The sequence below is a fragment of the Falco biarmicus genome, chromosome 2 (genome assembly GCF_023638135.1).
Source record: "Falco biarmicus isolate bFalBia1 chromosome 2, bFalBia1.pri, whole genome shotgun sequence".
NCBI lineage: Eukaryota > Metazoa > Chordata > Aves > Falconiformes > Falconidae > Falco > Falco biarmicus.
The window spans coordinates 70,789,103-70,815,093 of record NC_079289.1 but is presented as its reverse complement, the minus strand read 5'-3'; the positions used below and the strand labels follow the sequence as shown (position 1 = coordinate 70,815,093).

Below are 25,991 nucleotides of genomic sequence, written 5' to 3'. Positions count from 1 at the left end.
ATGGAAAACCTCAAACCCACCTACTAAAGGAGCTAACTGATACCTGCCTCTTTTTGCCAGAAATATTAAAGGCCAGCATCTTTAACTTCTAGGATGATAATGACCCTGTTTCAGAATAAGTTCTGTAACAGAGCACCTGAAACATATCATTAGCAGGCTAACACCGATTACATCCTCTTCCTAACCACAAGTCATTTTCTTTGTGTCTTTAATACATTACAAAATGCAGATCTACAAATAGAATGAAATAATTCTGCATGCAGCAAACTGCAAGTTGTTTTCTGACTGGGTACACTAGTCTGTTAGAACATACTTAACCATGAGAAAGGAACACGACAAAGTTCTACAAACTGTTCAGTAATTTGGATATTATGCTTTGAAATGAAGGTAGAAATTAGTTTTTTTCTTTAAATAAATTTCTTACAATTTCTTATAAACCCCACCCGCATTTTTGTTTTTCCCTTCATACCTTGTAAAAATGAAAGGCAAGATTAGCATATACCTTAAATATACAAAAAGATACAAATTCTTTTCAGACAAGAGTTCCTTTCTCTGGAATACATGAAACAAGTAACACAAAACTATATTTGGTAAGAGATCTTCAGGCCGGCTAACGTAACGAGGTAACAGGCCAATGTCAGACTATGTTACAAGCACTGAAAGCAGAACAATAAAGTTTCAATACAATTCTTTTTGATAAAATAATTTGATGTATATTTACAGTTTAGTACAATAGAAACGTAAAATTGTAAGGCATAATAATAATTCTTGGCAGACAATGCTATGACACATTCCTTTGTCCAGCAGGTACCAAGTGGCAATACACATTCAAGCACTTTTATTTATTTATTTATTTTAACTTTATCTTCACTTGCAACGTAATCTGGCCACCAGGTATGCTATGCTCAGAAACAGCCACACAATCAGTAAATTGGGGCTGAGAGCTAGTAAAGGAATAGAGTAGAGGAGGCTGGGATCTAGTCTGAAATCTCGGATGGGCACCAAGCCACTCAAGTTCTTCTGGGTGACTACCTCCCGTGTTCCAATGCTGTGAAAAGGAAGAAGGTTGGGAGGTGGGAAAATAAAACAGAAAGGAAGATGGACATGCAAATGAATGTATAAAAAGAGATGGCAACACAAGGTGGTCAAGAAAATGAAAAAACATGGAAGAAAGCACAACAAAACCAGAAGATGAAGTAAAGAAAGAGTGGAAAAACATCTCAAAAATATGTATCAGCACAATTACAGAAATAAGGAGAGGGAAAGAGAATAAAAGAGAAAAATAAGAAAGAAGTACTGTAGTCTACTGAAAATAAACACATGTAGGTTGAACACAAATGGTTTTCCATGTTCATTCTCTCAGATTACCAAGCAATAATATCCCATGCTGCTCTGCCATGCTTCCGCATGCTGCAAAGAAGTGGACCTCTGAAAAGCAAGCTGAACATGAATAACCATTGTAGTATTTGACCCTTTCAAACATCCTTCCATGTAGGCTGCAGTGAAATAATTTAACCTCTTAGCTACCTTCTTAATATCTAAACAAAAAATCCCACGCCACCCACCTATTTTTCTGCTTCAACATGAATTCCAGTGTGTATCAATACGCTTTCCAAAACGCATGTTTCTGAAGTGCCCCAATAGATGCGTGTGAAGGCAAGGCACGCTGCACCACCACACATCTCATTACGCCCCTGCTTCCTTCATGGCTTTGAGCACAGAAGGCCTGCGGTGGGCAACTCTCGGGTAATCCAAGGCTTTGTAGTGTGGTGTTTCGTTTTGGATCGCTCTTACACCCTGTGCAGGTCAACTCTTTAGTTTACAAAGCAACAACTAAATGCAAGCTGTGAGCCTGATCCTGTCAGAACACATGCACTCACTCCACCCACACAAGGTGACACGAAACCTTGCTGATCGTGTAGCAAGGGCAGGTAACCAACCGACAATGTCTTGGAAGACATCAGAGATACTCTAGAGGTGGTGAAAGAGAAAAACATCCTTCAGATGCTGGCAACACTTCAAGTGAAATGAAATTAGGTGGGCAGGGAACTAAACCAACTGTATTTCTGATCTGGATCAACACATCCAAATTGGTGATCAAAAGACACTTTCACCCCTGGTGCGTACACTGGATAAGGGTAGATTGAATCGCTGATGCCTATAAAACCCAATTAGCTTTGTAGCGGCGGGGAGGGGTGTGTGTGCATGTGTGATCAGGAGAATCAGCAAGCGGAAAACTAATGTTGACTGGCAAGTGGTGGATAAAAGCTCAACAGAATAGTCTGGAGGAAGAAAAGTGTTTTCAGATATAGATAAGGGAGTAAAACAATGGGAGAGGGAAAGAAGGAAGAAAGGCTCAAAATGACAAGATGACGTTATGAACATCACATGCCATGTCTGTACCATTAAAAATTAGTATCAAGCTACTCGATTTTACACAAAGACATATGCACAGACACATACAGTGGGAATGGAGGCAAGAGCTGGAAAGCGCTCTCCTTGTCACTGTTGGCCCACTCAGATGCTTCCACCCACGGGGTGAAAAGTCACCTTTTGGAAATACCAAATGTACCAAATGGTACAGTGCCTTAAATTAAAACGTTCATCAGCAGACTACCTCCAGGAGAGGACCAGGGTAAAGAGACAAAGCAAACTCCTTGTTAATCCAGCTCACGTATGGGAATCATCTCTGTGAGGAGCAGCGGGGGCTGCCCCGTGCTGGACATGGCTGATTCCAGCCAGCTCAGGTGGACCCACCACAGGCACAGCTGTGCCCCCCAGATGCAGTGCCTTGGGGAAAGCGTGCATAAGAAAAGGCAAAACACCGCATGGCAGCAAGGAGTGATGGGAAAAGGTGTGAGAAACAGCCCTGTGAGCACCAAAGTCAGGGAAGGAGGGGAGGAGGTGCCCCAGGTGCTAGAGCAGGGATTCCCTTGCAGCCGTGGAGATGACTAATGTAGAGCAGATATCCACACTGCAGCTTGTGGAGGACCCTATGGTGAAGCAGGTGAATACTTCTTGGAGGAAACTGGAGCCCACGGAGAGCCTATGCAGCAGGTTTATCCTAAAGGACTGCAGCCCATGGGAAGGACCCATGCTGGAGCGGAGGAAGAGTGCAAGGAGGAAGGAGCAGCAGAGAGGAGCCGTTACGGACTGACCGCAAACCCCTGTTCCCCATCCCCTGTGTGCTGCTCTGTGTGGGGAGGTGGCAGAGTTGGGAATGAAGGAGTGAAGTACTTGGGCCTGAGACACAAGGGGTTGTGGAGGGAAGGTGTTTTAATTTTTGTCTTTGCTCTTACCATCCAAATCTATTGGTGGTAAAGTCTTAAGTCAAGACTATTTTGCCTGTAACACTAACTCCCTGTCTTTATCTCAACCCACGAGCTTTTTCATCATATTTTCTCCCCTTGTCCTGTTAAGGAGTGGGGGAGAGCAGCTGGGTGGGCATCTGGCAGGTGGCCAAGGTCAACTCACCACAATTTTTTTCTTAAAGCAGGTCAACCAGTGAAGAAATCCAACCAAGCTTTTTATCATGGTCGTTTTATTGCAGTGGGTGGTCACATCCAAACATGACTGTCAGGGCTTTATTATGTAGTCTTTTTAGCCAGCACCATGGCAGCTAGAAGAGATCATTTCCCTCGCCCTGTTTCCAGCTGGTTTTCAACAGCTCTTCTCTGTTGGCTGAACTGCTTGTGTCACAACTTCTGAATCGGTCTAACAAAAATGAGCTGGGCTACCTGAAAGGTGCAGAAGATTTTGCTGCTCAGGCTGATTTTGACTGTAACTGGATTAGAGCATATTCACACAGACAGCTCCACTGGTGGTATCTGGTAAGACAGCAATCTGGCAGGGGGAGGGAGGGCAAGGAGTCACAGGTCTAGTGGGGAGACTTGGCACTGCTGCAGATGGAAGAGGCTATGTGATCCAGTTGGACTTTGACTCTTGAGCTGCCTTTACTGGCCAGGTACTCATTTCTGCTGTAACTTGGACTTCCAGACAGACCATCATGATTTTACTATTTGTAGGCTGTGAATTACTATATATTTGATTTGGGACTGGAAAAGCTGTGACTTATTTACAGAAAAGTGATTTTACTCTAATAGGGAATTTGTTTCTAAGGTGAAAGCCACAAACTTCTATCTGTGAATTTCTACAAGAACCTACAATGACCACTAAATGTTCTCTCCTTGATGTCCATGCTCACTGAACATAATTGTCACGGATACATAATCATCACAAGACTAGGAAGGAAAGGAAGTCCCTGAGGATAAGTGAGTGGGAACTAACACCTCTGGAGACCAACATCACATGAAAGAAGAAGGTGCTTTCTTAATTTTTCAAGAACAGTGTAAGCAATAATACTTTTCTTCTCCGGAAATTTTCCAGTACAGATTAAATACTTTGAGTCTGACAACTTAATACTTCTTCCCATCCTTCCTGCTGCCCCAACTGAACCAAGCCTTCCTCTTCCAGAACAGTTACACAAATAAAAGAACCAGGTTAAAAGAAAAAGCAAGTTTTCTGAATGCCCTGGAAGTAATTTGTTACTCTTTCACTTCCTCTGTCTGTCCATCTATGTCAGGTCATCCTGTCCAGGCTGAAATGGGTTTGGGTGGAGTTGGACTCACACATACCTGCTCCATAATCCTCTCTCTCGTTAAGCTTTGTTAATTCTGTGCCATTGCTCCTGAGCAGAATTGGCAAATAGTTTTAAAAACACAAAGAGCAATGAGATGGGAAGAAGAAAGATTGATGGGCTTGAAGAATGGTCTAATCTTAGTATTCCTTCAGGACTAGTCAGTATTTGTTCTGCACAGCCTCTCTTAGTCAAAGACTTAACAGAAGAGAAAGTCACGTCTTTCACTGTCGCAGCAAGTCCCTGATGTTGCTAGAACACACGACCTAAAGGTTTTGATTAAATTGGCCCTCTTTCAATATCACTGTGTAGGTCAACATAAAGCATTGTGTTTCTTGGGTCAATATTTTATCTGATCTTGTGTTATATTAAATTGACAGTCTGAAGGTGCAAAACAATGTTGTTATTAACCTCTGTCTCTACTGTGTTCACAACTGCATTAAAAAACCACAACAGATTTAAAGAAATTAACAAGATACCTTGTATTGTTCAGTGTTTATTCCCACTAAATAAACAACTGTGCAACAAAGTCTTTTTTTCTTTCAGATGTCCAAGTTGACAAGATGCATAATTTAATTAAAGGTATCTGACAGCCACTTAGCTCCACTTCATGTTAGTAACTTCTCCCTCACAAAGCTGTTTCAAGTTTTGTTTCTAATATCAAGGTTTAATTAGTCTCTGAATGTAGTTTTCATGTACTGTACTAACTCTGTAACAATGCTGCAAGAAGTGCTGCAAAAAAGGGAAAATTAAAAATGTCCAGTGACATCCAATTAGATGTAGATATAAAACCCAAATTGTTAGTGTAAGAGGCTGTAAGTGTTATTATGAGAGGCATTTTCGTCTAGGTAACTGAAGAGTAAGAAAGGGTCAAACAGCAAAAACATACAGAAAGGATAAGAGAATTGAACACTCTAGAGAATTTGGTGAGAAGACACACAGTACAGTACATTCAGTAAGAGTGAATGTTGAAAAACAGGACTGAACAGCATTGTTGAACTACATTGATAAAGACTAAAGCTAGATTTCTTATCCTTTCTTTTGGTATGTGACTTACGGAGTTTTCCAGCAGTGCTTGAAACAAGGCATTGAACAACAGTAAACAGATTTTCTTTTTTTTTTTCCTTTTTTTTTAGTACAGTATTTAATTCTGCAAACATCTCTGCTGCTTCAGAATACAGAACATCATTATACTGATATGACAACAGCACACTGACACGTGATGAAATTTGGTTGCTGTATTGTGAAACACTCATACTGACATTTCACCCAGTGAGCAGTGTTTCACTGCTAAAGAATACATGTGGCAAACCAGTGCAAACTGCAGGTGTCTGTGTTTCCAGGATCAAAACATAGGTCATCCCTGTGAAATCTGCCTGATCTAGAACTAAAAAGCCCAGTGACGTGACAGTTCAGGTAACCTCATTATTAAACAGCTTTCAAAGAAGCACCAGTTTCCTCTTCGGTAAGCTCAGCGTTAATCAAAACCCACGTTTCCACGTGCTTCTCTGAAAACTCCAGGTTCACTACTGAAACCTAAAGCCTGATCTGTTGCAAATCTGGTAACAACCAGCTTCAGCATACAACTCGCTAATACACGCAAGGGACGGATGAAATCTACCAGTCAGTTTTGTGGTTTTCTGACTTTATTTTACTTTTTACTTCTTTTTGATAGAAACAGAGACCACTGCTCCTCCTCAGTTTGCATGGTTCCTCATTTAGGAATAAGTGACACAGTCAAACTCTTACCTCCTCATACACTCCAGAGCCTGGGTGAAGACCTGTGGAGCCATTCCATGTTCATGCTGTAGGATCAAACACTGCTCTAGGGTGACCGACATAGCAGTCCTATCCTTCGCACTTTTACAGCTTGTAAATCGAACACCATTTAGCCTGCGGCATATCTAGAAATGGGATATACAATTCATCATGCTTTCCTCATGCATAAACTTCTGTCAGAGCATACACCTGTACTTCTCCTTAGAGACACACAAATGTTAGGTAGGACTCTGATGCCAAAAGTCATCTTTGAGAGAGCAGAACTTCATTGCATGAGCTGCAGGGAAAATACTGATGTGGAAAATACATTTTATCTCCCCATGCCTCATTCTAGAGGAATTTTAACCCGGCAGCATTTCCAAGCTATATGCCAGCAAATGAAGAAATTCAAACATATCAGAATATCAAAAATATAAAAAATCAGCTGAACTATGCAGAGATGCTTAAATTAATAAATACCTCAGCAGCTTGCCAAAGGATATCAACATTCTTATTTTTCCTTGCATGTACATTTTGTCCCAGAAATCTTAACAGTTCAGGCAGGCACGTCTGACTACGAGATCGAGGTAGACCTGTAAATCAAAAAAACCCAAACTCCACTTATTTATCTGGTTTCAACACTTTTACGAAGTTACTGGAAAGTGTTCCTATATGCCTGCTGCAAACACAAGTGTGTTTTCTTGAAACTATCAAAGCTTAGAACAATTAATCCAACTCTTGATTACTTGGTACCACCACCAAAATGAATTCAAGTTTAATTAAACTCAACTAGAAATACACATTCAGGTTATTTAAAACTTCAGGTGCTCAGAATCTGATAGCAATAGAATAACAGTGAACAAAGGGAGCAAGGTTGGTATTGTATCTTGGTTTGTGTGTCACAGGTACACTTGCTTTCACACACTGTTCGGAACTGTATATAAACATGTAACTGCCTGTATTATCACTCCTCAGAGGCTACAGGATATCATGCATGTCTCCACAGAAACACTGAAGATATTTTATTTTCTGCTCACATTTTCAATTTTAAATTTGCACGCTGGCCAGTTTTAAATTACAAGAAACACTTTCTCCAACAGGACACCGCATTGCCATGGTGTGTTTATTAATATTTCACTAAGTAGAAATAAATCAGTTGACATTTTTCAGTATTTCAGAGTGCTTTCAGTAGTCTTATGTGTTCAGTATGTTAAACATCAACTCTTAAATATGTAGCAATATACTCAATACAATCAATGAGCAGTATTAAATAGGTGGGTTTTTTGGTTGTGTGGGTTTTTTGTTTGTTTTTTTGAAGGGGTAACTGCAGAGGACACCAACTAAAGCTGTGACTCGATAAATAAGGAGGTATACACTGTTAACAAATGTGACAAAAAGACCCCCACATGGCTGATTACGGAGTTTTATTTTTGGACCACATATCTTCTCACAGCAAATAGTATGTTAGACTAATGTGATCTCATTCTGTGACAAGGTGACCTGCTTCATGGATGAGGGAAAGGCTGTGGATGTTGTTTACCTGGACTTCAGTCAAGCCTTTGACACTGTTTCCCACAGCATTCTCCTGGAGAAACTGGCCGCTCAGGGCTTGGATGAGCTACTCTTCACTAGGTAAAAAACTGGCTGGATGGCTGGGCCCAAAGAGTGGTGGTGAATGGAGTTAAACCCAGTTGGCCAGTTACCAGTGGTGTTCCCCAGGGCTGAGTACTGGGGGCAGTTTAATCCTGTTTAATACCTTTATCAATGATCTGGACGAGGGGATCAAGGGCACCCTCAGTAAGCTGGCAGGTGACACCAGGCTGGGCAGGAGTGTTGATCTGCTGGAGGGCAGGCAGGCTCTGCAGAGGGATCTGGACAGGCTGGATCGATGGGTCAAGGCCAACTGTGTGAGGTTCAACATGGCCAAGTGCCGGGTCCTGCCCTTGGGTCACAGCAGCCCCACGCAGCGCTACAGGCTTGGGGAAGGGGGGCTGGGAAGTGCCTGGTGGGAAAGGGCCTGGGGGTGCTGGTCAGCAGCCGGCTGGACATGAGCCAGCAGTGTGCCCAGGTGGCCAACAAGGCCAACAGCGTCCTGGCATCTATCTGAAACGGTGTGGCCAGCAGGGCTAGGGCTATCCCCCTGTACTGGGTACAATAACCACCTGTTTTACAGTTAAATGTAAAATACCATTCTCTCTTGACATGCATTTATGCGAAAGTATATTTCACTTTATACATCCTAAATATCACCACAGTGAAGGTAAAAAACACCCTCAGACTTCCCTTATGACAAGCACAGTCCCAGGTTTGTCCGTACAGTCTCAGCTTTTCACAGAGCATCTCTAACACACCTGCAATATTTTTTTCACACTTCTAAAAAAAACTTTTGCTTAATCTTAATAACCACAGACCATTTGTCCAAGCTGCATTGCAAAACTAGGTACAACATGTCTGCATATACCCAGGACAAACTGTGAAGGAGAAGGGTGTTTTGGCAGTGGGCAGATTTCCCCCCTTTGTGGTATTCGTTTCCTGTAGCAGGAAACAATGTAATGACAAGTAACCAGAGTAAGGAAGAAAAGGCAGGTGGACACAAGACTGTTTTGTTTTCTTTCACTGTTAAGGTGCACGTTAATGCCACCTGTCCAAAACTGCACGCCAGCCTTATCAGAACTTCAAATTACTTGAAGAGAAACTGGTATAAGGTGTGTTACTAGTAAATGAGAAACTCAAGGTCATGCCACGAGTCTTTAAAAATAGAAGAGAATAAGTATAAAGTTCAGAGTTCAAAAAACATGAAAAGGAACAAATGACAGGGCAGAAAACAGACTGCAGGATAAAAAAAGTTTCAGGAAAAAACAGCAAAAGCTAAAAGATGATTGTATCAACATAAGAGGTTTGGGAATGAGGGAAAAGACTGAAGGCAAAAAAAAGCAAGAAAAATCAAGGAGAGGAAGAAGCTTTATGGGAACTATTATTATTGAAGACTAGACAGAGACATGAAGTAATACGGAGAAAACCAGATCAAAAGTCACTTTAAATTGATTAACTTTTGGACTTTACAAGAAAGTCTGATGCTAGACTACTATATAATAAAAAATCAAAATTTTGCAGCTAAAATTTCAGAGAATTAATTATGCAGGATTATGAATGCATGGAAGACAGAAACAGCTTCTGCTCTCATCTGCATCAAAAAAACCCCAGGGTAACTGAAAGTATAATAACGTACTTTAACCGGATGAATTCTTACTATACTGTTGCATGTTGCTGCATTTGTATTTCTGCAATAAAACTGCAACCGTGGGACCCATTAAATTAGCTTACAAAAGATTTGATACTATTAATAATAAATCCATGAATTTTCACCATTGTTGTGGTCACATGTAAATAGCATTTATGCCACTGCCTCCCAAAAAAACAGTAGCAAGCAAGAAATTTTCCTATGTAACAAGTAAAATTCAAGGTCATAGCTACTGTCTCTCTTTGAGGTGCGACACTTCTCTGTTGCTGCCTGCAGATGCAACAATTATAGGAAAGTGCCAAAGGATAAGCAGAGGGAAAGTGATTTAAGTTCCTAAAAACTGGTAGTTGCTCTTTGTGCAGGTTATTGTAAGTACAGAGAACATGACCAAAAACTGCACATAAAAGTGCTGCTGCTATAACCTGTCATTTTTACACCTTCCCATCATGGCACTCTAACTGCTTGGCTGCATTACATACACCACTTAGAAAGTGATGTAAAGTACATGTAAATTAAAAAATCAGGCTGACCTTTAAACCTCTTTAATCTGCTCTACATAGTACCAAAGTATTAAAATAGACTTGCATAATTCCTTGGAGGTTACTAATGCTGGTGTACCATCAACATTTAAACAACTATCATGAAGCAAGCAAATGACAAAATCAGCCTGAATTGTGCTGTTCAATCAAATTTGCCATTAATTAATTACCAAATACTTACAATCATCAGGCAAAACTTCCTTGAACTGCTCAAAATACGAATTCAACCGTACTAAGCTTTCCATGTTAATCACTTCTTGCAGTGAGGTGTCTCCAAACCTTTAAAAAGTGAAGAAGGGAACAGTTAAGCCCAAGGCAGAAGGTTTCTCCTCTTCTGTGAAAAAACTGCACTTGGCAATATGACTACCAGAAAACAATCTGAAGAGTCAGCCCGTGAAATTCCTAACAATTCAAATGCAGAGTAAAGTGTAACAGAGAAATGTTGTAGTGATTCACTACAGAAAAAGAAAATAAACAAGCGTGAGGGGGAAAGTGGGAAAGAAGGTGAAAGAAAAATCTTGTAGAAAATAGTATTTAAAATTCTTTGGCTTTTGTGTCTCTCTTTCAATATTAAATACCCATCTTGTCAATCATTTTGCCAAAATTCAAATTTTTAATAATGAATTCACTAGTTTAGTTCATAAGCTAATAATAACCATAATATCAGCAGATAAGATTGAGAACTTTTGCTTCAGATATGTAAATAAGAGATATGGATCTAGGAGTAATAAACCATGAATGTAATAAATATTGTCAACAATGCCATGATTCATCTCGCCTAACTGCATCTACATACATGGATAACACACATACAGTGCTGACATCCATAACTATGCTAGTCACTTTGGGTTCCCTTCACAGGCAGCAGAGGACAACAGTAACTGCTGGAAAGCTTTTGTTAGACTTTTTCTAGTTGCCCGTCACCACCATACTGCACACTCCACCCTGGTACTAAAGGTTGCTGTCACAACACGCATGTGCCTGACTTGACTGGCGTTCTCCATCAGAGCTGTGCTCTGTCATGTATTCTTTACAGGATATAGCCCTAACAGAGGAAAGCTCTGGTGGCTCTTCCAAAACTGAAGTTTCCCTAGTAAGTATAATAAAATAATTATATTCTTCAGCTTTACAAGAACAGTGTTGCATTACATAAGTACTGCAAAGATACGTTAAAACAAAACTCCATCTAGCCCATTATCCTGGGTTTTGACAGTCGCCAGAAGATGGAGTATAGGTGAGAGTGCAAAATCGAGGGCATATACACAGCAACACTCAGAATGATCTCTCAGCCTCCAGTGATGTTGCTCACAGAGGTCCTGAGTCACAAGCAGCACCTCTGTGTTAAATAGCCCATGATAGATTTCTTCTTCTGTAAATTCACTTCTGAACCCCATAAACATGCTCTAGACTCAAACACAGGAGGTAAGGAGCTTCACAGCTATGTGCCATATAAAGGGCCTCCTTTTGTTTGTTTTGCATTTGAGAGCTTTAGTATTCCCTTGTTTGCATATTGGAAGAACTGAATCACTGTTAGTAATGCAACAGTGCAACTCCATAGAGACGTATTTCCATCAGAACAGGAGACTGCTGAACTGCCATTATGGTGGAGCTTGCACAACCGAATACGTACTTCTCTGCTAGGGTTTGCTGCTCATTGATTCCCACATTGAAAAGAACAGGCTGAACCCTCAGTAACATGCCACTTTGAATCTCTCGCGGCAACAAATCAAACAAGGCGCTTGGCAAAGGGATCCTCACATTAAATCCATCACTGCAAATAAATAAACAGCTATTAGACATAAAGATCAAAAAGCTACATTCCGAGAACATCTTATTTATGTAAAGAGGGTTACCATATAGAACATAATACGACTATTAAAAAGTAGGGATCAGTCAAAACTGAGGACTTTAAGGAACTGTCACAGCTTGCTCCTAATCAGAAAAGCTATTCCAGTTCAAAACCAAACCTGCAGCAACCTGTAATGCTGATTTTACATCCTCATGGAATTTCAACCAAATCTGCCAACCGCCTGACAAAAGCTGGGTTTGTTCTGCTCATTAATACTGCAGCTTTTGTACAACTTGGGAAAAAGCAAAGTTTTGGCATGTGCCCGTCTCATCAAGAGTAAGGTGTATTTCATTTTAAAGTGATAAAGGCTAGTGATGATGCACATACATAAAAGGATGCATTTTTTTGATACAGTAAATAATACTAGTATTTCTGAGCAGAAAGATAGAGGCAATGATAGTAGCAACCCAAGCATAAAGTGAAGGAGGAGCTAACAAAAGCACTGACACAGAAACTTATGATTCAGACCTACAAGCTGTTCCCGCAGCACAACAGGTTACCTTGGGTTAGCTGAGCTGCAGCAAAGAGCCCTGCGTATGTTTTCTCTCATGGCAAATGTGAGATAATGCAGCTTATCTTACCCCATAACATCAGTTCAGACTAAGGTGTGTCATATTACCCTATGCTGGAACTGCTAAGATACAAGCTACTGTGGTTTGTGTGCTTTGTGTTAACCTATCAGTAGCAACACCTTGGTGTTACATCCAAGTCTTTACAGCACAGAACTCTCAAGTACAGCATATATTCTCAAGTATAGCAAAACAGCTCTGAGAAATATATAATAAGGTAATCCAAACTGGTCTGTCCCACATTTACACTGGATGGACACACAAATCCTATGCTATATCTCAAAGCAAAACCCCCTATTTTCACATCTAAATGTAAAGCTTCCAATAGTTTGCACCATTATAAATATGCATGATTTCTTTCTTCTCTTTCTTGAGTAAAATCTAGATAGAAAAATAACATACAGCACCAGCAGACATGAAACCAATGAAGACTGGATTCCTGCTACTAGTGACCTACAGCTGACGGCAAGTTTCAACTAAAGATTTTCTTTGAAAGGAATTTTCTGCCAGCTGGCCATTTCCACCAGTTTCAGCTCTTTCCACAACATACGTAATTGTACTGCAGACCTCCTTCAGCTGCACATGAATCTTAAAAAAGTTCCTCTAAATGTTTTTATCTTTGAGAATTCTAACTCTTTTTCAGATGTGGATGAAGCTGGGCAAAGCTCCAGTGGAGCTTGGTACATCACACTGTAACTGAACAAACTTTATTTCCTCCAGAAAGCAGATTTGAAACTAAAAGATGCTAAAGACTCTGAAATACAGAAACAGAAAAACATCAGCTTTCATGAGGCCTCTGTCCTTCCACAGCTTCATCCCCATCTGTGAACTGGCTCTCTCTGGGCAAAAACTATCGCAGGGGCCCATCAGCCCCACATCAGAAACCAGTGCAAGACCAGCTCATAAGCAGGCTGCAACATTCAAACTGAAGTGTGACTGTTCTAAATGCTTCTCATCATAATAAAGCTGTAACAGATCACTCCCACTCCATTTTATGTGAGGATGCGAATGTTTGTTACTTCAGACTTCCAAAACAAAAAATGCTGTTAAGCTCAAACTTGAAAATACTTCTTTTTCAGACAAGTGGCCAAAATGAGCAGCAGTCTGCTATATCACAAGCATCCATACGTTAAAGCCAGTTTGGCCCTGATGGTTTGGAAACTGATGCTAAAATGGCTTCTCCTCAGCAGCAGCCAACCAACTGCTTGATACGTGCTCTGTGCCCCACGGTGCTAACGGCAGCCAGTGACACACAGTAAAGCAGTGACCCACTGACCAACAGCAGTGAACTGAGTCAACAAGATCAGCCTCAGAAGTCAGCCTGAAATTCAAAGCCAGCACAAGTGCTTAAGAAAAGATTGAATACTTCTGGCTTATGATTATGGAAGGCTTGGTCAAGATGATATTTATTCACAAAACAATACTGCCATGGTTTGAGCCTTGCTATATATCCTCTCTGTAAAATGAAACATCAGGGAAAATGAGTTAAGTCCACTTCAAAGTATTTCTTTCAAGTTCTGATGAGAAAAACAGCACAGTACAAAAGCACATAATTAATTTCAAGTGCAGTATCACTGCTTCTCCCATCTGCAGTCCCACTCCACTTCCTGATCCCTCCCCCCCACTTCTTTTTACCGATTTCCAGTGATGACTGGCAGCATGTCAGTAGATGTATTTGATGTGGCCTGAGTTACTTTAAAGGTTACATTCCTCAAGTCCATGATTCCCAAACTCATGTCCTCTAGCATTGCCAGCTCCTCACCTAAATCAAGGAGGAAACAAAGAGAATCATAATCATTCTTTGTTATGTACAACTCCTCGTTATCAATTTGATGATGACTGTACGTCATCACTTTCATAAAGAAGTTCTATGGATGAAGAGGCTCTGGAGCCCAGGCCTTCACCTTGGCTACAGACCGCGTACAATGTCATGACTGACTTTATGAGTTTGGCATGTTTAGAAAACAGTAATTATCTAGCATTGTTCAGACTACCATTCTTCAAGTAGATGATATGCTGATTTTCCAGTTTAGGCGATGCTAGTAAGTATTTCTCAGCACTGTAACAGCCATGATATCCTTTGTGTTGGAAAAGTTACAGAGTATTCCAGATTTGTTCAGTAAAGCATTCCCTTAACTGGCATCCAGATGGCTGTTCAGACATGAGTGAAACACTTCTGAGTGATGTACTTTCCCTTTCTGTATCCTCTCTTCAATCTCACTTTGTACTGCAGGATTACAGTAGGTCAAGACAATTAAAAAAAGCACATTTGGGGCACAGTTTCTCCCAGCTTACCAGTATTTTAATCCATTTCTTTTCTGAAAAAAAAGATCACTATTAGATGTTTTGGGGTATTTAAAACCTTTGACATTATATTATAAGGCAAGTACACTTTATCTTTTAGAAGCAATTCAATTAAATCTGAAAAAAATCAGAGTTGTACTCTGGACATAATCTGGTTTTGCATTTCAGTTTTCACAATCATTTTGTAGGCGAGATGCAAATTGTCCCAAACACTCAGATTCTGCTGTAATCAATTTAATGCAGAATTTGCTGACTCAATAGCTAATACCACCCACTTGCCCTGTGCCTTTACCATAAGTGCTCAGCAGGCTCTCAAACTGTGCAAGCAACCCAATAGTGTAGAGTTGTCTTAGAAATCCATCATCATGCAGGCAGTTCCTCAGCTTGATAATGAAACCACAAATGAGAGCTGTCAGCTGTGGGAGAGAAAACAGACAAGAGTGAAATGATTCAAGACAAAAAAGACTCTTCAGCCCCAAGCAGAAACAATATAAGAGGTGCCATAAAATCTCAGACAGATATGCTTTTCCCTTAAACATCACTCTTCTTTTCCTTGCAGCTGAAGAGAGACAACCAACCAACAAAAACCCAAAACATTAATAAAATCAGGTTTAGGGCACATTGCCTTCATCTCATAAGATCTCCCAAAATGGGACTGCTGTTGACCTCACATCTATTTGTTTTCTGGATACAATCGCTTGTATTAGGGTCTTCAAGTTACAAATTACAAGAGTTTCCTTGGAGAATTATTTTAGTTAAAGATGTAAAAGCAACACTGCTAGTCCCAGGCCATTAATTTTGCTAGTATGAATAAACGTGTTGGTTTTTTTAAAGAAATCAGACATTTGAAGAAAGCTTAAAAATGCAGTATCTGTTTGCATTATGTAAAGATTCAGGCTCCAGTGTTTCAAAATACTCAGGACAAGATCCTGAAGACCTAGTTCTAAGATCTAAGATCAATGCTAGTCTTAACTCACTCTGTCAATAAAGGAATTTCCCAGGTGATTGCCATATGCTATGTACATGGGTGTATGACATTGTTACAGAATTAAACAGAAGGGAATAAAGTTCTGTTTATGATGCGTAAGCATATTCAAACATATTCAACATATTCAAAGCATTGAGTTTAAAAACTATCTGCAATATGAAGTGGGTTTTGTATAGGAAAAAAAATCCTGAATTTATCTCTATGAGATACTACATTTTGGGACAACAGCTCTACCAAACATTGTCCAAGAGATAAGCTGTTTGGAATAAATGAACGAGATACTGGTTTCGCAGGGAAGCAGACACACTAGAGAAGAAATGTGGAAGTTTTTTTAATGCAGACAACTTGCTAGTCAGTGGCTGACACAAGAGGCCTCAGGCAGGCCCAGAAAGAGAACTTCTAGGAGAAAAAAAAAGCACGCATTTCTCTCCCTGCAGCTGGATGTCTCTCCTTAGGTATCACAGGTCTTGTTGGTTTTCTTGATGCAGAAAGCAAAAGGTAACTGAAGGAGTACACTTTCTGCTCATGGGCTTTCTCCTCCTCCCTTCCCCCCCCCCCTTCACATCTTACTTTTTGTTTTAGTTTGGTGGCATTAGAAGGCAAAAGGTTGTTTCCGTAGACAGCAGTATATTTTCACTAGTTCTGGAATAATTTTTTAAAAATACTGAATGTATAGCCAAGGGGACACTGAAGTTATATATTGTCAAATGCATGTACGTTACCAGTAAGGACAGGACAGCACAGCCTATGAAAGGAGATCACAGTGTAGAGTGTACAAGAGTAGAACAGATCTGAAAAATTCTGAAAACAGTAATCTTTCATGTTTCACGTAAACCCAACCACGTGTTGAAGTGCAATCAAATCATGCATATTTGCTTGCTTACAGTTTGGCAGAAGACAACATCCCTGCGATACTGAAGGCTCAGGCAGAGCCCTATTGTTGGGGCGCTGTCCTGCATTAACAAAAAGACCATGGCTTTCTTTGCCTTGTCACTCATCATGGCTACACAGTCTGTGAGTGTCGTCAGCAAGGGATAAAGAGCTTCACTCCATTCGCCTGGTTAAAAGAAAGAAATAGCAGTGCTGTAAGTACTTTATCTGAAACAAACAAACAGGCATTAAGAAGAAACTTTCTGTTGCAAGTCAAAGCTGTTGATAATTTACATTTAGGGCTCGTTTTATTTTGGCTGGCTGGTTAATCCTGCTTGTTATTAATTAAGTAACCTTCAGAGTAGTTGTCCATGAGGAAAATACGGAGAACTTTACTCTGTAAGGCTGTTATGACTTTCCCAGCTGTGTAACAGCTTCCAGATTTGTGCCCAGAGAACAGGCTATACAATAGCTGACTTGGAAAGCATAACAGAAGCATGAGTATCTATATACACAAGTGTATGTGACTGCGTGTGCATGTTCAAACACACCCTTTCACAGTGCATACATGGACAGACAGTATGGAGTCCACCATATAACAGAAATAGAGAACATCTGCTTAGCCATTTCTGTCAATGAGATTCCTCCCAAGTATCTTGCCTTTGAATCTTTTGTGGACTCACTGGTATATAATTCAACCACCTTGCCATCTTATTGATCCTTGTACCTCAGTGAGGTAAGACAATGCCTATCTCACATTTGAAGCATAGAAATAATAAGGCAGAGAGGTGAAAAATTAATGTAGGTACTCTTTAAGTGTCCTCTGTTTGCTGAGTGACTTTGAAGGCTTAGAGCTAGCTAGCAAGAAACACAAAGTATAGTGATTTAGACAGGAGTTAGCCAGATCCTTGGAAGTAGTTTGGAGCTTGACTTCCACTGAAATACACGAGATATGTCCCAGAGGGACTCTGTTCAAGGTCCTATACAGGAAGCGCAGAAATGAAACTGGGTTGCCCAAGTTCTACTTTAGTACCTCAAACATCATGCCATTCCTTCTCCCTAGAAGATTGCTCTGCTTTAAAATGCTCCACAAGCTCAGCTTCTTTTCCTTCCTTCCTTTATCTTTCATCTTAATCAACCACCAATTTTAAAAAACCCATTTCCATAACTGTACGAAAAATTTTTCAGATGCAGAGAGAACAGATTTTGGTATAGCAATATAAAATGAAAATACAGTAGTGCCTTGGTTTTGCCCTCCTTAATACAAGGTTGAAACAGAAGAACACTTCACTTCTTAAAGGGAAGGACAATGTGTTTTATTTTTAAAAAGCACTGGAGCTCACAAACAGAACACACACAACCCCCAGCCTAGTTGGCTATAGGAACAAGGCAACGTACAGATCAGAACCTGCATGAATGGGGCACTTCAAGCCCCTGAAAGGAAGTTGTTTGGGATCTTGACTCAAAGGCAGGGCTACGAACTAGTGGTAATAAATGTTTCTTTGATAACGGGCCAAAGAAGGGAACTTTGGAAGTCTGCTGACAGAAAGATAACTGACAAGATTAACGGAACTATCCTTTTTGCTTTTGTTCTATGTGGTAGATAGATAACCTAATAAACTACATAAAGGGGAAGTTCTTTGGCTCTGTTCCATTGGCATAAAAAAGAAAGCAGGAAACATCAAAAGACCAGCCAAGGTATTACAGCATGGCTTTTATATTCTATTAAGTATTTTCTCTCAAAATAAATCAGATGCCATAACATGGTCCTGTGAAAAGCTTAAAAGGCTTAAAACGCAAAACACAGATGATACTAACAGTATCTCTCTTACCCCATTTAAGAGCTTTTCCATAAACAAATGAGAATGAAAAAAAGAACTGAAAAGATCTGCCAGCACATCATCATCATCTCATTGCCTGGATATAAATACTTATATATAGTTATTAAATCAGTGGAGATATAGAACTTTAGTGTATCTGGCAGCACTTCATTTGAAAGATATGTTTAGCTGGGGTAATCACAAAGTAGACTGGTGGTATACCAGCTTGCCTGAAGATATAGCAATTGTTAGATGCTTTTTTCCTCCCAACATTCACAAGTAATGCAGTGGCTCATCCAGGGTAATGAGCAAAAATCTGCTGTGCTGTGTCTTCTCTTGGTTTAAAATTTTGGCCATGAAAAAACAAACCCTTGTCAGCCTGCAAAATTATAAATGCTTTTTGCTACCTACTTCACAGAGGTGTCACCTACATTCTTTTCATTTTTTTAGTCAATGGTAGTTGCTATTAACCGTAAACAGGAATAAAAGGAATTGCACTCCCAGGCTCAAATCGGTTTGATTACCCTAACATTACACTGGCAGCATTTAAATAAATGTGAAAGGTCTCTAAATGTTCAATTTTCACCTGGATTTTCCTGTTCTTCTGTCTTCCCCTCACTAATTTTCCTAACAGAACTTTGTTACTGAAAGTATATTTTCTATCAAATGGCACCTTCAAACACCATGAGGCACCAATTTTAATATGAAAACTACTTTGAGCTCTGCTGTTATGTTCTATGAGATGATCAGAACATTTTAAACTTATTTTAGACTCCACTGGGCACATCCACAGGTAGGATGATTTGGTTTAGGGCCTGAAACAATGGAGATGCAACAAGTTGTTACAGATTTACAACAGCCAGAGACCTAGTCCAAGCTAGCTGTTGGTATGTCTGGGACAGAAATCCTGCTTTTTAATCAGAGGCTTCTAGTTCATGTTAAAAGTTATTCCATTTGAAAACCGGCATTGTTCAAATCAGCAGGATGCCAGTCATTTGTTCAGGTGCTTTATATTGTACATCAAGAGGCAAATCCTGCAGTCTCCACTCAGACAGCTGCAACTGAAATCTGGGTCATAAATAAGGGGCAGACTTGGCCCTGTAAGTCTCTGATATTCTTCTTATGACTGCTGCTGACCAAAGTCATACTTTAATGCAGGGGTCCTCAAACTATGGCCTGCGGGCCGGCCCCTGGTATTCACAGAACACCCCCCGCCGGGGGTTGGGGGGGAAACCAAGCAGCCGCAGATGCCTGCCTGCCGCTGCATCTGCGCGCCGGCCCCCGTTTAAAAAGTTTGAGGACCCCTGCTTTAATGTACACTTTGAAATGTGGCATTTTGAAAGGTGGAGGCAGGGAAGAGGGTCAGAGGGAGGAAGGGAGGGAAGGAGGGTTGGATGGAGAGGTGGAGGAAGGGAGGGATGCTGGGAAGGCCTATGAGTTCACGGAGTGGACCTTCTCTGACTACGCACTATTACTATTTTATAAAAGAAATAATGCCTTTTTAAGAGAACCTAATACAAAAAGCCCGTATAAATCAAGGATGTAGTGTCAGGTGGTAAAGGTTTTTGCTTTCCCCTAAGAGTCTCTCTTCTCCACAGCAATAAAAATATTATTATTATAATCGTCCTCCAGACCTTGAAAATATATTTTTAGTTTTTTTGTGTTTAAAAAAAAAAAACACCCTAGCATCCATAAATCAAAGTACTGGGTACCTGCAGTTGCCCTTGGTTTAATTTAGGGTTGCAAAGACTCAAGATCTCTGAAAAAGATATTTATTTATTAAAGTGGTAGCTGCTTTTCACCATTTATCACGTACCCTGATCCAGTAAAAGCACACAGTCATGTCACATTTGGTTTCAGAGGGAAGCAAGCACCGAGTGCTTCACTACACTGCACCTTCAGCCACTTAAGTTTAAGATGCAAGTCTGGAGTATATCTGGCTACCCAGCTGGGGTGACTTGATTGCTTTTAATTACTCCCATCGTATAAATAAATAAATAAATAACATTCATTTATGCACCATTCATATTTTGCAAAAACTGAAGTGATGTTCCAAGAATTAAAAACCTGTGGAGTCTTTCACTGATTAATAACATTTCCTCAGTGATAGAAGGAAACAGGGTGGACAGCTGAGAAGAATGTTAATATACTTTGTGAAGAGGAAAATCATACCTGCACTGGGGCTATATTTCTGATTGGTTTCACTAAACCCAGGAGCCCATGCTGTAACAGTTCGAAGACCGAACCTTCATTGAACTCAGGTTAAACTGTTCTCAGATGGGAGAAATTATAGCCATCTAGCTGGGAGAGAGTGCTATTACACAGGCATATTATTCAGACCTCGTAAATGCAACAGAAGTGTGCTGAAGGTCAAGGACAGAGGAAAGAAGACAAACAGTGGGATGAATCCCCTTAGATTCTGTATTCTGAAACATCAGACTTGCAGTGCCCAACACTGCTTGGTGTGTTGGTGTGTAGCCACAACAGAGATTTTCCATCATCCTTGTTGATTGCTCCATGTTCTGCTTATGACCCCATTCAGAAAGGCCAGCTCAACAGCACATATGAAATGGCATGTCTGAAATGTCCAAAATGTCAGGCTCCCATAGACTTCAATGACATTTGGAACAGGCCTTAAATCATTGTCACCTATGACAGTCTGCTAAAACACATCAACTGGAGAAACCAAAGAGACCATGAACAAGTGCTCTCCCATACCTGGGTATGAGGAGTTACCGGATACCTCCTCGCACTATTATTTAGGAAATAATAACTTCTCGATATGCTTAGGTAACTCACGTGATATTGCAGAGCACGACCATTTCAAAATGGTCAATCTTTACAGCGAGGCACTTGTTCAATTGTCAATTACAAACAAACCCCTGCAATTTTCAGAAGAAGCAGAAGCCATGAATGCACATACCTGGGGCAGATTCTTCCGGAGCAGGGCTGCAATCTGCACAGAAATGGAGGGGCAACATGCATGATTAGGGAGCAGCAACACAGTCTAAATATAAGCAACTCAAATGCTCAATGCCAGGGTTCTCAAACACCTCCACTGAGTGAAGAGGAGCTCAGCAGAGATACTCCTTTGCCTGCAGGCACCGAGGGCAGGGGCTGTCTCCTCCATTCCACTCTTTCTGATCAGAGGAACACCTGGATGAGGACTTGGAGGAAACCAGTACCTGCTAGCTCCAGGGCTCTCTGTGGATTACTAGCAAGTGCGCTGTCAATTCCCAGTGATCCACAGGGCACAATTTGAGAACCACTGGTTTAGTGCAATTATAGAATAAGCTGGCAGTAAAGGCTGCTAAACAGAACAGCAAAAGACTAGCAGTAAGTTCAATGCACTTAACAGAAAATTACATTAAGGCACCCACAACACTAAGAGTAATAAAGAAAGAGTACTCTGCTATCTTAGACAAATTTCTGTTATAAAATTTCTGAGATAGTTAACACAAGCATTAGATTGCATATTAAGGGCTGAAACCTCACCAGTGAAGCCTGTGAGTGTCCCACACTAACTTCAGTGGGAGGAACAAGCTGTCAGATGAAAATACACTACAGTGCAATGCAAACAGTAAAAAAAAAAATATATAAACTCTGTTAGAGCATGTCTTGCATTAATGAAAACTAGTTCATTAAGCTAACAGGATTTAAACTTCTGTTGTTTATATCCAGATTCACTAGTCAATGCATTATGAATTTGAAAATAGCAACAAGAAATATAAAATTCAATTGTATGCATTAAAAAAATCAGCTAAGCTAGACAATCCGAGATAAAAAAAACTCTCTGTGAATTAAAACTCATCACATTCATTAAAGAAGCTATATGCCCCCATGTAATTTTAGTAATGAATACCTAAGCCTGTAACAAAAATAAATTTTAAAATAATTTCTTAAATCTCCCTTCTACTGTTTCAGGCAGTATCTTCTTTCACAAACATTCACTTCTAAAGAGATCCTCTAAAGTCCTTCAATAATATTCTACTGTCTCTCTTTTGCCAATTCTGGAAACAATTACTTTCAAAACAATTTCTAGCTGCTCTCTGCTCAGTGTCATTTACTCAAAACTCAGGATTACTAACAGAAAAAGTGTTAGTTCTTTGAATACATGACAAGGAAAAGCTTTAAAATGCTGTGATTCTGAACTTAGAGAAAGGATCTTCTGTGTCAATTATTCCCATGATCACTTGTGAAAAATGACAGTGAAAGGGAATTCATAGAATCATAACATAGTATGGGATGGAAGGCACCTTTAGAAGTCATCTACTCCAACCCCCCTGCAATGAGCAGGGACATCTTCAACTAGACCAGGTTGCTCAGAGCCCCATCCAGCCTGACCTTGAATGTTTCCAGGGATGGGGCATCTACCACCTGCCTGGGCAACCTGCTCCAGTGTTTCACCACACTCATTGTAAAAACTTTCCTCCTTACATCTAGTCAAAACCTACCCTCTTTCTGTTTAAAACCATTTAACAGGCCAAGGTCTGTGTGGAGTCGAAGAAAGTAACTCAATGGGAAAATTCCCACTGAATTCAGTAAGACCAGTTTTTTTCACAGTATTGAACCTGTCCCTCCGTCAAAAACATGGGCCATTACTTAGGAGCTACATCTGATGCTAATGTGATCAAAGTATTCAGCTTGCCCTGGCTTATAAGGAATTTCCCACGTGTAATTAAAATTGCTCATTACAACCTATAAACAGTGTTTGCACCAGATACCTGAGAAACAGGACTTCCTCTCCAGGATTTTTTAAGTTAAATTCACCCAACATTGGTTGACAGTCAGACTTCAGGTCTAGTCATTGCACTTAAGCAGCACTGGGAAATGAGGATGGGGCCAGGCTCTTTTCAGTGGTACCCAGCAAAAGGACAAGCAGCACTGGGCACAAACTGCAACACAGCAGGCTCCATCTGAATATGAGGAAAAGTATCTTGTATTTGAGGGTGAGAGCACTGGAGCAGGCTGCCCAGAGAGGTTGTGCAGTCTCCTTCTCTGGGGATACTCAAAACCCACCTGGATGCAACTCTGTGCAACCTGCTCCAGGTGAACCTACTTTAGCAGCCGTTTGAACTAGATGATCTTCAGAGGTCCCTTCCAACCCTGACCATTCTGTGATTCTGATTCTATGACTATTCCAAGATGCTTTCAGCATCAAAATGTCTTGGGAAAAGCTTCTGATATCACCCACCACAGATTTTTTCTGTTCTTTTTAATATTAAAAATCCACAATTTTACTCATTTTAATCATGTAGGTGCATTGAAGTTTACTGGTAAAATTTTCATGTAAACACATATAAAACTTTATCTAAACTATCTAGCAAATAAAAACATTAAAAGGTATCAAACTGGTAGAAGAAATGTAGTCAAAGATTAAGAGAGAACACATTCTCAAACAAGGACCAACTCTCTTATTCCTTTATAATACACAAAATGTCGGTCTAACTTACAAAAACGTGGCCATTTAAGATACTAAGCAAACCATAAGGAACATGTACAAAGCTACACAAAAATGTATTAACATTTAACTTTTTTCTTGCTTCCTTTTGCTAAGGTACTGCCTTCCACTGCAACATTAACAATGAGATGGACGTGAAGTCACAGACACACATAAAGGACAAAGGGCCACCAAATGATAAGACAGAACAGGAAGAAGGAAATGAAAACACAGATCAGTCTTTCTAGAATTTAGCTTAGCTACCTGCTCTATTAAGTGGCCAAATAATAGTGACCACATGTAAAGAATGTGAGAATAAGTCAAATAAGTATATATGTAAATGAAGTAATTCTGAAATTTAATGCACAACTGCAAAACTGTCAACCTAAACTGATAAGGATAACTTTCATTCACATGCTCATGGCATTATGTTGGATTCGATTCAGCATCTACATTACCTCAGATTTTGATAGGATTATTCTGCTCAGAGGTTGCACTGCCAGTTCCTACCTTCCCACCACAAGAAGGCTAGCGGTGTGCCTCAGCACCACAGCTTTTGACAATTTGGTTTAAAACTTGCTTTAAACTCCAGTAGGTTCATCCAAGTTCAGGTCAATCTAATGGGACTGCCTGTCTGCTCTCCTATGCTTTGGCAGCCCAGCTGGGACCATTAGTGTTGCAGTAGTGCCTGTACTTCTCTCATGTTTTATTTCTCTTTTATACAGGCTCACTGTAATAAGCTTTGATTGCTGCAAAGAAGCTGAAGCCAACAGAAAAGCTACCAGAGGTGGTGTCTGACATATGCTAACCCAAACACCTGTTTTACCAGCTTAAAACACCCAGCGTCAAAACTAAATGCCACTGTTATCAATGGATTTGGCAATGATTTCAGTGGGATCAGGATTTCAAAATAAGTAATGAGCTTAGCAGCTCCCAGCATGCCACCAGCCCTTTCTGCCTGACAATCAGTGTTTAACACCACCACTGAACTAAAAACACATGGAAGGATGTAACGGAGGCTTAGGAATGATGCCAGCACACAGGAAGGGAGCAGCAATGAGAAGCAGTGTCTGGCATACGCACTTGTCTTTCTGAGAGAATGGCATGCACAGGATGGTGTGGATGAAGGTGGTGGTGAGGATGATGAAGATGGTGGTGAGGATGGTGAGGTCTCATTTAAATCTTCTGGATTTATCCAGTAGGCACGAGTGTCCCGATTACCTTTCTTACTAGTACAGCTGATGTCACACTGGAAAACATCTTCACAGCTGTCACTTTGCAAACGCTCCTTCTGGAGAAGTTTGTCCACTCTCTGTATAATACACTCCAGACTTTTGTCAACATTCAACCAAACTTTCTCCTTAAAAGAAAACATTTATTTCTCAATTTAAAAAGCGACACTGGGTAACAAATCCCTTGGCAATATGCTTCCTCCTGTGTTTCTAGTCACAATTCCTCTGTAAAGTTTCCTTTAGGCTATGTGGTTCTATTGGTGCACACACAAATTCTGGATATATAAACAATGTATCCCAGCATATCAACAATACGTAGCAGCACGACTTGCATGGTAAATTGCAAAACTATATTCCAAGCAAATTTGCTGAACAATTTTAAGTGCCCCTTCCTGCAATACTATTCCAATTTCCAGTTGGCACTATTGTTTTTTCTTGAAACTCATGTTAGACATAATAATTGCATACAATCACATGTATTTTTTCCTATATAACTCAGTGAATTACAGATAAAATCACTGCATTGTGTTACTATCTAAATAACTGAATTGGCTTTATTCAGATCTCATTACTGTGAGTCTTGACTGTAAGTCAAAGTACGCCAAAACAATCAAAATTAGCAAGGACTCACTTCCAAGATGAATCGGATCTCATTGCAAAATTGGTATTTCACAATATTAATAATTATTTTAATTAATGTCAACTAATTTTGAGATTTAATTAACTTCTGTTTATATTACACAAT

General features: G+C 40.2%; 1 protein-coding gene across 14 annotated transcripts in view; it reads right to left on the bottom strand.

Annotated features, from left to right (window-relative positions):
- Window positions 1-25,991, bottom strand: part of INPP4A (inositol polyphosphate-4-phosphatase type I A) — a 131,070-nt gene that overhangs the window by 5,964 nt on the left and 99,115 nt on the right. For 9 of the 14 annotated variants that reach the window (XM_056329885.1, XM_056329884.1, XM_056329886.1 and 6 more), the window contains 9 exons: window positions 25,098-25,374; window positions 21,498-21,530; window positions 16,769-16,941; window positions 15,189-15,312; window positions 14,228-14,354; window positions 11,805-11,945; window positions 10,356-10,453; window positions 6,875-6,987; window positions 6,386-6,540 (listed from right to left, as the gene is read on the bottom strand). In XM_056329885.1, coding sequence (XP_056185860.1) covers window positions 6,386-6,540; window positions 6,875-6,987; window positions 10,356-10,453; window positions 11,805-11,945; window positions 14,228-14,354; window positions 15,189-15,312; window positions 16,769-16,941; window positions 21,498-21,530; window positions 25,098-25,374 — 1,241 coding nt within the window. The remainder of the gene's footprint in view (window positions 1-6,385; window positions 6,541-6,874; window positions 6,988-10,355; window positions 10,454-11,804; window positions 11,946-14,227; window positions 14,355-15,188; window positions 15,313-16,768; window positions 16,942-21,497; window positions 21,531-25,097; window positions 25,375-25,991) is intronic. The other 5 variants (XM_056329892.1, XM_056329894.1, XM_056329895.1 and 2 more) reach the window with 2 other exon arrangements.